The sequence below is a fragment of the Pygocentrus nattereri genome, chromosome 5 (assembly GCF_015220715.1).
Source record: "Pygocentrus nattereri isolate fPygNat1 chromosome 5, fPygNat1.pri, whole genome shotgun sequence".
Lineage (NCBI taxonomy): Eukaryota > Metazoa > Chordata > Actinopteri > Characiformes > Serrasalmidae > Pygocentrus > Pygocentrus nattereri.
In genome coordinates, this window is record NC_051215.1 from 36823198 (window position 1) to 36836837 (window position 13640).

At 39.3% G+C, this 13640-nt stretch overlaps 1 protein-coding gene across 1 annotated transcript in view; it reads right to left on the bottom strand.

Annotated features, from left to right (window-relative positions):
- hpse2 (heparanase 2) overlaps positions 1-7508 on the bottom strand; it is a 58936-nt gene extending 51428 nt beyond the window's left edge. The window contains exons 1-3 of the mRNA XM_017724354.1: positions 7046-7508; positions 3717-3871; positions 3334-3495 (exon numbers count right to left, since the gene is read on the bottom strand). Of these exons, the coding sequence (XP_017579843.1) occupies positions 3334-3495; positions 3717-3871; positions 7046-7299 (571 nt within the window). The 5' untranslated portion in view covers positions 7300-7508. The remainder of the gene's footprint in view (positions 1-3333; positions 3496-3716; positions 3872-7045) is intronic.
- Between the last annotated feature and the right edge of the window lie 6132 nt (positions 7509-13640).

Genomic DNA, 13640 nt, shown 5'->3' on the forward strand with positions numbered 1-13640 from the left:
GCAAGGAATTGGGGGAGGGGAGTCAAAACATGAAACTTTTCGAGTGATTTTACACACAGCCTGATGTGTATAAAGAGGGTATGACGACTGGTGAGGACATGAAGTCCCGAAAAATGAAATTCTGCCATGCGGTATTCATCAAAATACTCCAGCGATCATTTCAGTGAAATTACTCCCCGCTCGGCAGAAAACACTTTTGACAGGACAGATATTTGGCCCCAACAGGCGAAAAACAAATCCGAGCAGCGTCATCTTAACAGTCCCAAAACCCCTGTTTCTACAGTTTTATCTACAGAATGAAATAAGTGACTGTGTGGTGTAGCAAAATATCTTTCATTTAACCAAGTTACAATTAAACAAATGCAGGATCAATTTATGCAGGAAGTTTACGAAAGCAGACAGCTCGATGATCCCAGTTCTGAATAAACAATGTTGATTTTCTACAGAACACTGTCAATGCCATTTTCACAAGATCTTCCTTTAAAGAGCTTTTAATGAGATGAAAACTCAAGTAGTTACTGCTGTCAACGAAAATGAGGGGCTAAAGGGCACCTTTAGTTAAAGCCCAAACTACACTCTCCGGACAATTTCCTGCCATTTGTCTTCAGTGCGGATGGGGGAAAGGCAGGAAATAGCTTTGAATATTGCAAACATCTTAACAATACAATACTATAGTTCTGAAACACAGAGAGATTCTTGACTCACCTCTAAAATCACACCAAAAATTCCCAAATGAAGTTAAAGGAATTTTGGAAAGAAACAGGCAAGGATGAACAAATGGGAAGGGCGGCAGAAAATAAGAAATTCATGTGAGAGAACAGGGCAGCAATAGAGATGTGAGATGTCACGAGACTATGATGAATGATGCTCTCGAGAGAGAGAGAGTCTGGAGAATGAGCTCCAGGATTTCAGGCAGATTGAAAGATTCCACTGAGTCTTTAGGCAGGCGAGGAAACAGGTGATGACAGCCACAACCATGATATCACCAGAATGCATAATGCACAATACAATATACCTTTACTGCATCTTGCTACATTTCACTTGACAGTTGACTAAATGGATGAAATTCTCAAAACAATGCAGTGAATATTTATCAAACTCACTGTGTCAAAATATGTAGTAAGTGATTTATGGACATGCAGTGTGTGTAGATTTTGTCTATGTAACATGCCTGTAACTTTGTGTGAACTGGCTACTAACAGATGTTGTAATAGATTTGTGCAATGTCAAGCCTCTGAACACATGAACATTTCATTTCACTTTGTCTTTTAGTATTACAGTCACAAATGTAGTACACTAAGCAAAACAGGATAGTATAAATTAATTAAAAGGGAAAATAGCAAACAGACAGACAAAAACACTGGCAAGGCAAAAAATGAGTTTTAGTACTGAAATGTAGGCAGCAGCCAGGGTCTTCAAATTAGGACAGAACTATGGCAGCTTGAGACTATCAACTAACCCTGACCTCAACTTGTTTCAGATGGTTTGCTTTAACTAACCTGGACTAAACTATGACAAAAAGAGAAGTGAGAGCATGACCTCAGCTTGTCTTACCATGGTTTGTTTTAACTGGCAGGGGTGCTTTCTCGCCTAGTACAATTCTCGCGGTAATGAGAGAGGGTCAGAAAGGGTCACTCGTGGAGAGTGGAAAAGGATGGAAGGGAGCTGTTTTACCACTTCTCCCACCTGCCAGTTACTGCACATGGGGCATTCTGATTGCTAACAGGCCTGTCCATCCTGCCAATCTGCTCACACTGCTGTTTTAATTCCCGAAACTGAGAACCCCCTCCCACAAGTTATACACTCTACAGGCTCCCTGCTATGCCACACAGGCTGTAGGGCATGGAAAAAAATCCAGCTACTGCCACTTTGTCATGTGGCAAAATATGACTCAAAGAAAAGACACTTCATAATAATGCAAAAATTAGAAAGCTACTGTCTGGCAAATCTAACGCATAGTGTCTCATATATGTCAAGTATATTCTACATGAATTAGATTTTATTCTCTACATCATCAGATTAAATTCTCTTAGTAACACAGGAGAGGAAGAATAGTGTTGAATGGACAGAAAGGTTATCACTGTGGGAGAGCTCAGATCAAATAGAGCAGGCACAGAAAGAAAATGGACTAAAATCTTTCCACAGTAGTTCAGTTTAAAGCAAACAAACTTCAACTGGTCTACTTCAGCAGATCATCTGCTTTCAGCTAACTTTTACATTACTGTTTAGACTGTAACAATAATACAATGCCACCTGTCTAAAATATCAGGCTTGTCAAGAGCTAAACTAAAAATGTCTTTTAATGTCTCTCATTTATGTTCTCAGCAAAGATTAAGTTCTGAGTTTTAAAGAGCTCTGTTTATAGCGGAAATTCTGATAGGTAATGCTCCAATTAAATAACAGCACTGGAAGCCAAGACCTAATGTGAACTTTCAGCTTCTATTTTCTCCTTGAAGCAACACTTCTCTGTTTTTATCTTGCTGAATTACCTTATAGCAGTGTAAAAAAGCTTAGCATAAGTACTCCAACATATACACAAAAACTCACTTGCCTGACCGTACACACCAGTTCCTTAAGGCTTAGGGAGACATATTAAAAGCAAAAGCCACCACACGATTTATTTGCTCCTCTCTTTGTTGATCAGACCACAGCACAGTACTGCCAGCATGCCTTTATCAGGCAGCACAGCTGCGAAACCAATTAATCTTCTATTCTATGTCATCTCTTCTAAGCCATCTACTTTCTCCTAGATCTAGACTGTTCATGCATTATTTTACAGTGCTTTAACAATTTTACAGAAAATAACTAACATTGTGTATATGGATGATTTAAAATTTCATATGCATGCAAACACATATTTCTATACTGAAATATTACTAAATGCCTTAAGCAAAGCACAAACAACTATTTGCATCAATTTTATTTTTTATTTATATTTTGTTTAATTTATTGATTTATTTATTCATTCATCCCTCATTTTTTAAAATATGTCATTTACCCTAAAATGTTTCAGTAGCTCTTTTAGTAACAATCTATCTCACTTTTAGTAAAAATGTATCTCCTGGAAAGTCATTCTCTTCCTCTATATCTTCATCTCTAATAAACAATTTATTCCAACAGGCACAGCTGCATAACTACACATGCACAGCACTGCTACCTCATTCATGACAATGATACAAAGATGCACATGCCAATATGCAAGGGAGCAAAACAGGAATAAAGGGCCAAAAGGTGTCTTAAACGTTTTTGCTCCTTGTTCCCGTAGCTATCATGTTACTGTCCTCTACCATGATGTGAAAGGGGAATGCTCAATGTGTTCTTGTTTTCTCCTACCTGTTATTGTGACATCACTGTAGAGGTTGGAGAGTTGCTCCTTTAGCAGAACTTGCTGCATTTGAGCTGCCTTCTCGCGCTGTAGCTCCAGCATCATGTCGGGGTGGCTGGCCAACTTACAGCCCTTTTGCTTGTCCAGGGCAATGTCACTGCGCACAATGTCTGAGGAGATACTGCAAACCATTAGAAAATTATCTAAAGTATACTATTTTACTGTTTCAGTCATGTCACAAAAGTAGATTTATTATGTCTTGCTGTACTAAAACATGGCATACATGGTCAAAACAAAGAGACAACTTTTGGGATGGATATTACATGCAGCTTCTATTCCTAAAGATTTCTTATTGTCAACAATTTTCACTACATTTAAAAAATTGCCTTACCATCCTCATAATTTTTGAGGTAATAATCTGGTCCTGGTCCTCTAAACTTGGCCAAATTCTTCAGGTTGTGGAACTGGAGGAAATCTGTCCTCTTGCCCCCAAACCTCAGATAAGCTGGAGAAAGTCCTCGAGCCAATGTCACTAACCTCTTGGAACTGAGGGCACACAGACAATGACTGTTTAAAGTCAGACATTATGATGATACTTTTAATAATTAGAGCCATAAGAATGCCATAATGTAACTATAAATCATAAAACTACATTTGAGATATGAGCAAGCGACACTGTCTGGTGAATAAATGAACTTCACACTTTGTATAGAAGCGAAAGGGTTGCTTCCAGGTATTTCTTAATGTTCAAGTCTAACTTGATTTTAAGTTACAATATGGGGCACAGTAAGTCAGAATAAGTCTGACTCTCAGAAATATTTACCCCACAGAGCTTTGAAAAAGGAAAAGAAAGAAAAAAACGAAAATGAATCCCAAATGTAACCTTTAACAAATATAATAATGTTAAACATCAACGTGGTTGCTTCGTTTTTATTAAAACAGTGCGGCTCCATTCTGAATTTCTTTTCCTTTTTTTCTTCTTCTTGTTTTTCCTCAGGCCTAGACACAAGTCAGATACACCATAACGTGAGAAACTGTGTAAATAGTAAACACCACATAAAGCGAATTAATTAATACTGTATCTTGTAATTGGTCAAAAATAAGACACTCACCGAGTTATAATAATACAACAAAAGACAGAACATACAGTATCTAAACAAAAACACTTTGGAAGTCGTAATAACAGAAATTATAACTCAAAAATTGTCCTAAGATTATTGTGGGGGACAAGTAAGAAGATGAAATTGTTCGCCCTGGATTCATAAAACACCTTCGCCAAATATCTCTATATAAGACACATCATTTATGATAAGGCGACTAACTTTCAATGCTCGCTAAGTTTGCATTATTTTATTACTAAGGCGCTTTTTATAAGACATTCAAATAGCATTTCACACACCCGTCTGCGCGCTCACACACGCACTAGGCACCAAAATGTACTGCCACCACAAAGATCGCCTACAAATATCGATTTAAAACCATGGGCTGCAGCTCGCTTTTATATTCATAGATTTATTACGACCTCTTAATTCATGGCATGTGTCGTCTGAATTGTTTTTCCTAAAAAAACAGACAGCAGTTGCTTAACGTACAAAAGGCTATTGTGTGTAAACTAAATCTAGGCGTGCGTAAGTCTCGGTGTCTCGCTATTCCGCATCGCTTGTGTTTGAGACAACTGTTATCAGACCCTTTACTCTTAACTGAGATCTGATGATCTGTCACATCAATTCACTGTCGGTGATCCAATGATCCGTCGTGCTTATTCAGTCATCTTTTCTTTTTTTCCTTTAAACTTCGTCGCTTTCGTGGAGTTATTTTTATGGCTAATCATTTACTCAATCCTTACTCAAAAGATATCCGAATGGATTTGTCATTATAAGACTTTCCGAGACAATCCAGCATTCTGTATAATATGTCAGGAACTAATCTGTAGTCAATTGGCCACACAACGTTTGTCGAAGCCTGTTGAATATGGATTAGCATTCAAGGAAATCCATAAATAACAATCACCAGTAGCCATATTTATATATATACACACACATATATATATATATATATATATATATATATATATATATATATATATATATATGATTACTACACGAGTTGTCAAACATGACAGAAATATTTGTAATAATAACCTAGAATCAGTCTCAAGGTTCTCAGCCTTGCTCGTAGACCCCGTTTGACCATTTGACCTATCTGAGACTCCCTAAGAAAAAGCTCAGGCCCAATGCCACATAGACTGCTAAATAATAATAATTTAATACAGGAAAAAGCAACAACGTGAAATTAGGACAGCATAAACCAACATTTCCGCATCTCAGGTGTTTTCTGCTTCACATTAAGAAAATAAAGCAGAAAAACACGACATTTGTACCAATATACATAGATATGTAATCTGTCAACCTACACAATAATAGCTGTAGTAAACCACAGTGTAATAATAATAATAATAAACAATAGCAACAGACAGTGAGTAAAATGCTAATTTTGTCAGTATACATGGTCACAAGCAATTCGTCGACATGCTACAACACATTTTTTGATGAATACATTACATAACAAGCCAATGTTCCTACTCTCTGAAAAACTGCAATACTGTAAGCTAAAAGTGCACATTACGGTCCGCTGGGCATCTAAAAACACAAGCAGAAACTCCGAAAGGCAGTATCACGATACAATGTGCTTAAGTATCAGTGTAAGGAAATATACGACGGTGGTTACCTTTGTTTTCAATATATTAATAGAAAGATGTGTCGAAATCAATCCGCGCTGTGCTAACTTGCTATGAAATATGATGGTTATAAGAATCACTATTTCTGCACTAAGTGTTGAAATGTGGGCTCTTCTTGCGGCTGGATAAGTTTAGAAAGCTCAAATTCACTTCCAGGTCAAGCCCTGGCCTAAAACTTAGGCTGCACAGCATCAGAACAATTACAAGCCATCCATAGTTACAACCACGCACAAACGCCGCTTCTTGTGATTGTCATGTAGCACAAGATTAGCACAATCAATAATCAACACAGGCACATATTCGCATATCCGTGTTTCCTAAAAGATCGTGGCCAAGTCCCATCCCACAAGTCGTCTAAAGAGTTTCATTGGAATAAAGGAGATGTCGGTCAACTGAGAGCGCGATGCAGTGGGGCTGGGGGCATTCCGCGTCAGCATGGTGTAGCCTAGCAGACTTGACAAGATGAACTGAGATGGAGGAAAACACATGGGACGATCTGTGGACATTCCGCCGTTGTTTAACCTGTTAGCAGCGCTATGACTGCAGCTCCAGCTACATAACGTGACAATACACACGCGAGCTTTTGCATATGGTGCAGCCAGCAGCCGTTCTTCGCGAAAACACATCACCTCAAAAGCAAAGTCTACCAGGGTACTCAGGAGTTATTCGCCTGCAAATGCAGTGAACCACCTGAACGCGAAACATCTCGTCATGTAGCCTAATTAAACTATCATATAACGAATACTGTTAACCAGGGTATAATTTTGGGGATACTTCATGCCATATGGTGTTATCGGCCATGTCCTTAGCCAGTATGAGCTCAGATAAGACAAAAGTACAGAAATGATAGTGCTTATTTTTCCTACGTACTCTATAAAACAGACGGAAGGCACCACACAAACAGACGAAGACATACATCAGAGCTAATCTGTTTAGTGTAGCAAAAAGAGAGGTGGGTGCAGAGAGACGTCAAAACTGGATACCTTAAAAAGTCAAGCCACCCATTCTTCAGGATGGACGGATCCACTTGCAACGATAGGAAGTTGTCATTCAAAATCTTCACTGGGCTTCGAGTATTGACATCTAGTAAAATTAACGTTCTCTCCAAAAAGCTTTGCCTCTTCCCTCCAGCCACAAGTCTTCTGTAGGTCGCGGCGGAGGAGATCAGAGCCTGTGCTGTAAATACCAACCACAAAGACAAGCCGAAGAAGATCTGAGGGAGGAATCGCTTGGGCATCTTTCTTTCTTCGAGCGCCGAGCCGAGCACTGCCACTACGACCCCGCTGAGCAGCCTTATAAAAAACTGATTCAAGTCACCTGAGGTGCTCTTGTCCCTCTTCTTGGAGTAAAGATATTTGTTTCTATGGTCCTGTGAGTCTGTGTCCCCTCCACCCCCCGTCTCGCGCTGTTTTGGAGCTCGCTGCCGTAACTCACGCCCCGGGGCCAGCCTCTTCACTAACTGCTGCCAGAAGCTGTGGCAGCACCGCCCCTCCAGGAGACAGGCAACTGCTCATGAAGGTAAGGTGGCATATTCATCTGTGGGCTTATGGCATTTAGAAAAGTGGGTTCAGATAAGACTTTTACGTCTATGACATTTGAAGTGAAGGAGAAGCCTTAACCTGATGTTAATAGCCTACTTTAATGTTTACAACGTAAGAACATGACAAAGCCTGCAAATTAGTCTATAAATGATTTCTGCTGTTAGTCGAGACGCTTGCTCCAGGGCCTCTGTCATGAGACTGTTTTTAGAATGTGTAATTTTCTTTGTATCAAGAATGACAAAAAAAGACACTTCAGGTCTACAATGTCATGTATAATTCAATCACTCTGTCTAATGTGTTCATTGTTAGGTTCGCTAAAATAATCCACTTAACACTTTCCAGATGGGCTAAAACACATTAGGCTTTTCATCTAAAACTAGGGTGACGTGGTATCCTCCAATAGCCCACTAAGATCCAGCAGGTTAAATAAATTAAAGCAAACAGTCGGTTCCCGGTGTTTTATTTCTAATGCTGTCTAGAGGAAGATCTGGCCAAAAACGTGATATAGAAGATGACCAACGTGCGAATAACCATTTCCTAACCGCGCTCCAAGAGCAGGCTATGCAACACGCCAGCCTGATAGATCATCTTTGCTGATCACATAAACGTGATCCTAATCGTATTGCTGTTGTGAATACATGATCTAAACTGAGTGGCTTAGAAATAGTTATTTTAGCCCGTAATTTATGCAATTATTAGTGATTTATTAATGAATACAACTTAACGCAGTCTACTTACAATGGCACTCGCAAAGATTCCTGATTTACCTCCTTAAATTAAGTCGAATCCAGTCGGGAAAATGGAAAGCCAGACGGGTATATCATGTTGTGCTTTGTCTCAAATAAACCGGGAGCAATCTCCAAAGAAACATCATGTTATAAAGTAGAGGATGGGGACTGGAAGTCATATTAAATTAATAATTAATAAGTGCATCAATTTTATTTTAAATAAAAAAAACTCGTTGAAAAAAGGCAGGTTTGGAACCTTTCACCTTCAGATGTTTAGTCCACCGTGCAGTGCCCCTCTCAGATAAAAGCAGGATTTAGGCGTGCATGGACAGCGTGGATAAGCGTGTTGTAAGCAACCGAAATAAACTAAAAGTCAGATGCAAGTCCGCCACTTAGAGATTTTTCACTTACTTTAAAACCGAAATAGTCCACGTGCACATAAGCTTACGTTATTTATTGTATCATTCTTATTTTTATGGATGTATTTATTATTATTTTTATTGAATGGACTTGTTCTTCACTGACAGTTCTTTACGCTTAGTCTACTCAGCGTCTGTAAATCTAGCTCACTGGGCTTTAGAATGGCAAGGACTTTTATCATGTGTTACATTTTTATAGCTCAACGTTCTCATAAATATTTCACACAATGAGCAACATACACCGTCAGCAAAAAGGTAGCGCGCAGGTACATTTTTCGTTCATCAAGGTATAAACAATGCAAATGTATCCTCACATGCACAACAGGGGTTTTAAAGTCCACGTGTGTACATTTTTCCCAGGGAAGAGTACATACCTGTACACTTTCATAATCTAAAATCAGAACAGGACAGTAATATATAGAGTCTGGATACAAGACAGGGTTTGTGGGGTCAATACAACTTAAAAATATAATTGCAATGGATTATGCTAGATTATGTTCCCTAATAAACGCCACCGCTGTGGCATTTAGTACTTTTTCACCGAGTGTATCAGTTATGACCAGTTTAAAATGTGCTCTTTTAATTCTAAAACATTATGCACTGTTGACACATTCGAGTATATAAATCCTTTTACGATTCCAGTTGCCAATTATGAAGCATGAAATAGTGCATTCACTATTTACCAGCACTAAATAAGAACAGAGGTGAACAGAGTGGATTACGCCTAAAGCAAGGCCCACTGAACACTTAATGGCTGTAAAGAAGGCTAGCCCTCCATATAACAATCTAAACAGAGTAAACACATTTAAAAAAATACTCATATTCACATACCAGGGTAATGTTGCAGCATTTTTATTTTTTCTGCACTTTTTCAATAGAGGACGTTGAGCTTTAATGTGCTTAATTAAATGATTTTATGATTTATGCAACCTTAAGACGTAAGATAACTCTATCATTCTTGGTTAGTCTCACATTTTTTAAAGCGTGAATTTCATCTCGACCGCTTAACCGAACATATTTTCACTGCTGGCTGAAAAATGGGCCATCGTGAAAAGAGGCAAATTAAAATGTCACATATAAAAAATTCCCTGAGCAGAGTGAAGCACATAAATAAATATGCGATTTTCACACGGGTCACTTCAAGGTTTTGAAGTGTTAAACGGAAGAAAAAGTGTTAGCTTATCCATCCTTTCCTGTTCAGATAAGACTGAAATTTCAGGGCCCGTATTTATACAGCTTCTCAGTGCAGGATCAGATTCCTCTTCTATTAACGGTGACCTTATTGAGAGGAACCTAGACATGCACTCCTGTTTCGAGAAGCTTTATAAATACGGGCCCAGATGTTGAATTCAAGTATCTCCTTCAGACGTTGTACGCAGTGTTCCTGAACAGCCACCAAGACACGATGCTGGAGCTCCAGCGGGACAATGCGGCTCAAAACAGAGAAGATCTCCGACCTGTACATCGGTGTCAGACTACCTATAAATGGTCATCTTGACTGAGATAAATCAACTTTGCGAGGTGATAGCTCCCACTCCCCCTTTTTGATTTGTTTAGTTTCTCCAAGTTGTTATATGACTGCCTTTGAATGAGAGTGTGGGGAGAGAGAGAAAGGTGAATAAAGAAATAATCAAACAAATAGAGAATAGAATGTGTAGCACAGCAAACCTTATATGATATAAAAGCCTGACTGAAGACAGCTGCATTGCAAGTAAACACTTAGTGCGTACATAAACGTTACTGCAGTTCGATGAAAAACTGCAGCTAATTAATTGCATTTAATATTAGCGAAATCATTTCAAATAATGCATCATTTAATCATAAAAACTGTCATCGGACTTCTGACTCAATAAAGGCATCGTCTAATACTGACCATACAGACCAAAAACATGGTCTGTCTGTTGTCAGTTCGAGGGGGCTCAATCCCTCCAGTGTTCAGAGAAGCTAAAGCAGTTGTAAAACATAAAACCCTTCAAGGATATCGAACAGTGAAAAGCATCCAGTGGAATACCTTGAACAAAAAGATCTAACTATAACGAAATATTTGAAAACACTACCGCAAATAATTAAAAAGGAAAGAAAAAGAATCTCCTGCTTTTAACTAAATATATTCTGGTCATTGTATATGACTATTATTATTATTATCATTATTATTATTGCCTTTGTATGGTCTTATTTTCTATGTGTTTTATTGGGATACCGTAAGTAAAATATAACGGAATAATAATAAAGTTACCGTCGTGTTTTTTTGCGTTCTGGAGTTTGACTAAGGTTTGGCTTATAGCTTAAATAAAAATATATATTAAATGAAATAAATATTGGGTGCAACATGAATATGGGGAGGGTAGCCAATGCGATCACCCAACACACAATCGTCGTGTATACTGAAGTAGCGTTTTTATTTTTCATTTTGACCAAGAACATCGGCATAAACAATGCGGTATACTGTTGCAAATCAAACAACCTGTATGCTATTGCAAATGTATTATTTCAGCGACGTTCGGCGTGATTCACTCGGCGCTGTTAGAGCCACCCATGACTGGGGAACGACACAATCCATGGCCTAAAAAGTAATACACAGCCCCAGCCACAAATCTTTTAGCTTTTCACAGACGTTTAGACAAGGACAATGACACGGCCGTGTGTCATAGCGGCTCTCTTCACACCGATGACGCGTGAGCAACTTGGGAAAGAAAAGTCTTCTCATGGGCTGTCTTTTGTAGCTGATTTACTGCGTGGCAGTGATACTGAACAGACGGGTATAACTAGCTCACATTAGCTAAGCAGCCAAAACTGCGAATAGGCGAGGGTCTACTTTATGCTCCACTCTGCAAAAATGATGCAGAACAGTATGTTCTCATTGCCTATCTGGGTGTCTATTCTAATTAAAACAATTAAGCGATCCAGAAGTTGTTTACAGTTCCAGACCTTATGTCCAGAGCATCTACGCTGTTATTAAATCATTGATAGTTTCCAACGAAATGTTTTGTTGCACAACCCCAACCTTTCAGAGCGAGGTAGGCCTATATTTGTTCTTTAGCGTGACGTCCCGCCTCCGCTCTCAGGTTCAAAAGAAACTGTAAGTAACGGTTCTCCAGTCAAAAATTATACAGTATCTATACAGATATTAACAGCGTTAGTATAATGTAGGAATGACTATATTCAGCTACTGTGCCAACAGTTTGCATAGAAAGACAAAGCTCACCGCGCTCTGCAAAAGAGTGTCCTCTCAGTGAGCTACAGTGCTTATTGTTTTCAGTAATTTTTTTGTTTCTAAAAATGAAATACACGATATGGACAAAGGTATCGGGACACACCTCTTAATCATTGAATAATCATTCAGTTTGCTTTTCTCACATTTGTGGAAGAATGTGTCGTTCTGAAATCGAGCGTGTTACTGTAATAGGATGCCACCGTTGAAACAATTCAGTTCGCGATACTCTAGATATTCCACGTGGTATTATTCAAAGTGGAAGCGTTTAGGAACTAAATCAACTCATTCATGAAGTGGCAGATCACATAATGTTACAGAGCAGGGTCGCCGAGTGCTGACTGAATAACTGTAGAGTTCCTAACCTCCTCTGGCATTAACATCAGTGCAAAAACTGCGATGGGAGCTTCATGGCATGGGTTTCCACGGCTGGGCAGCTGCATGAAAACCTTACATCACCAAACACAATGCCAAGCGTCGGAAGGAGAGGTGTACAGCACGCTGTCACTGAAGAGCAGTGGAAGCATATTCTGTGGAGTGATGGATCCTGCTTCTCTAGCAGTCTAATTGACGAGTCTGGATTTGGCAGAAGAAAGTCGCCTACCTGACTGCATTCTGCCACCTGTAAAGTTTGGTGGAGGAGGCATAATGCTATGGGGTTGTTTTTCAATGTTATGGGGATGGCCTAGGCTCCTTGTTCCAGTGAAGGGAAATCTTAATGCTTCACCATAACCAAAGCATTTTGGACAAAAAATGCCTCCAACTTTGTGGGACCGGTTTGGGGAAGGCCCTTTTCTGTTCTAGCATAACTGTGTCCAAGATCCATAAAGGCATGATTGGGTGAGCTTGGTGTGGAAGAATGTGAGTGGCCTACACAGAGCACTGACCTCAACCCCATCAAACACCTTTGGGATTAACTAGGACGGAGACTGCGAACCAGGCCCTCTTGTGCAACATAAGTGTTGACCTCATAAATACTTTTCTGGATGAATAGGCAAAAATTCTCACATACATAATTCAAACTCTTGTAGAAAGCTTCCCAGAATAGTGGAAGCTATTACAGCAACAAAGGGAGGGATGGCAAACTTTATATTAATGCCTATGGATTTAGAATGGGATGTCATAAAACCTTCTGTAGTTGTAATGTGTAGGTATCCATATACTGTATGATGAGACATGGGCCAAGTAAATGGTAGTTCCAGTAGGGCTCAGTGGCACCTCCAGTAGACTATAGCTCTAGACAAGGCTGCCATCTTGTGGACACGAAGCTCATTTTCTTTATCCCCTCTGGAGCAAGCCAAACCTCCTCGCTGTTGAGCAGTATTTCAAGCTCAAGTGTTTTCCCTCCTTTAACACATGCGATTCGCCTCAAGAAAAACTTGATACGAACTGAGGACTTGATATAGTTCGGAATAATGCTATGACCAACTAACTCCCACCCCAACACATTCAGTTTACCCTCATTGTTCGCTCGCTACATAAATTTCACATAAAAAGACTAACAGTGATAATACTTGGGGGATCAACTACTAGCTCAGCCTCCTTCAGATTGACCACAATCAGCGTATGGGTAGTGAGTTCATTAAATGTCTCCAGAATGGAGTTGCTTATTGATTCATCCTCAGCCAATACTGTGTAGTATCGTCGCTACTAGTCATATCCTGTATAGACCTACACCT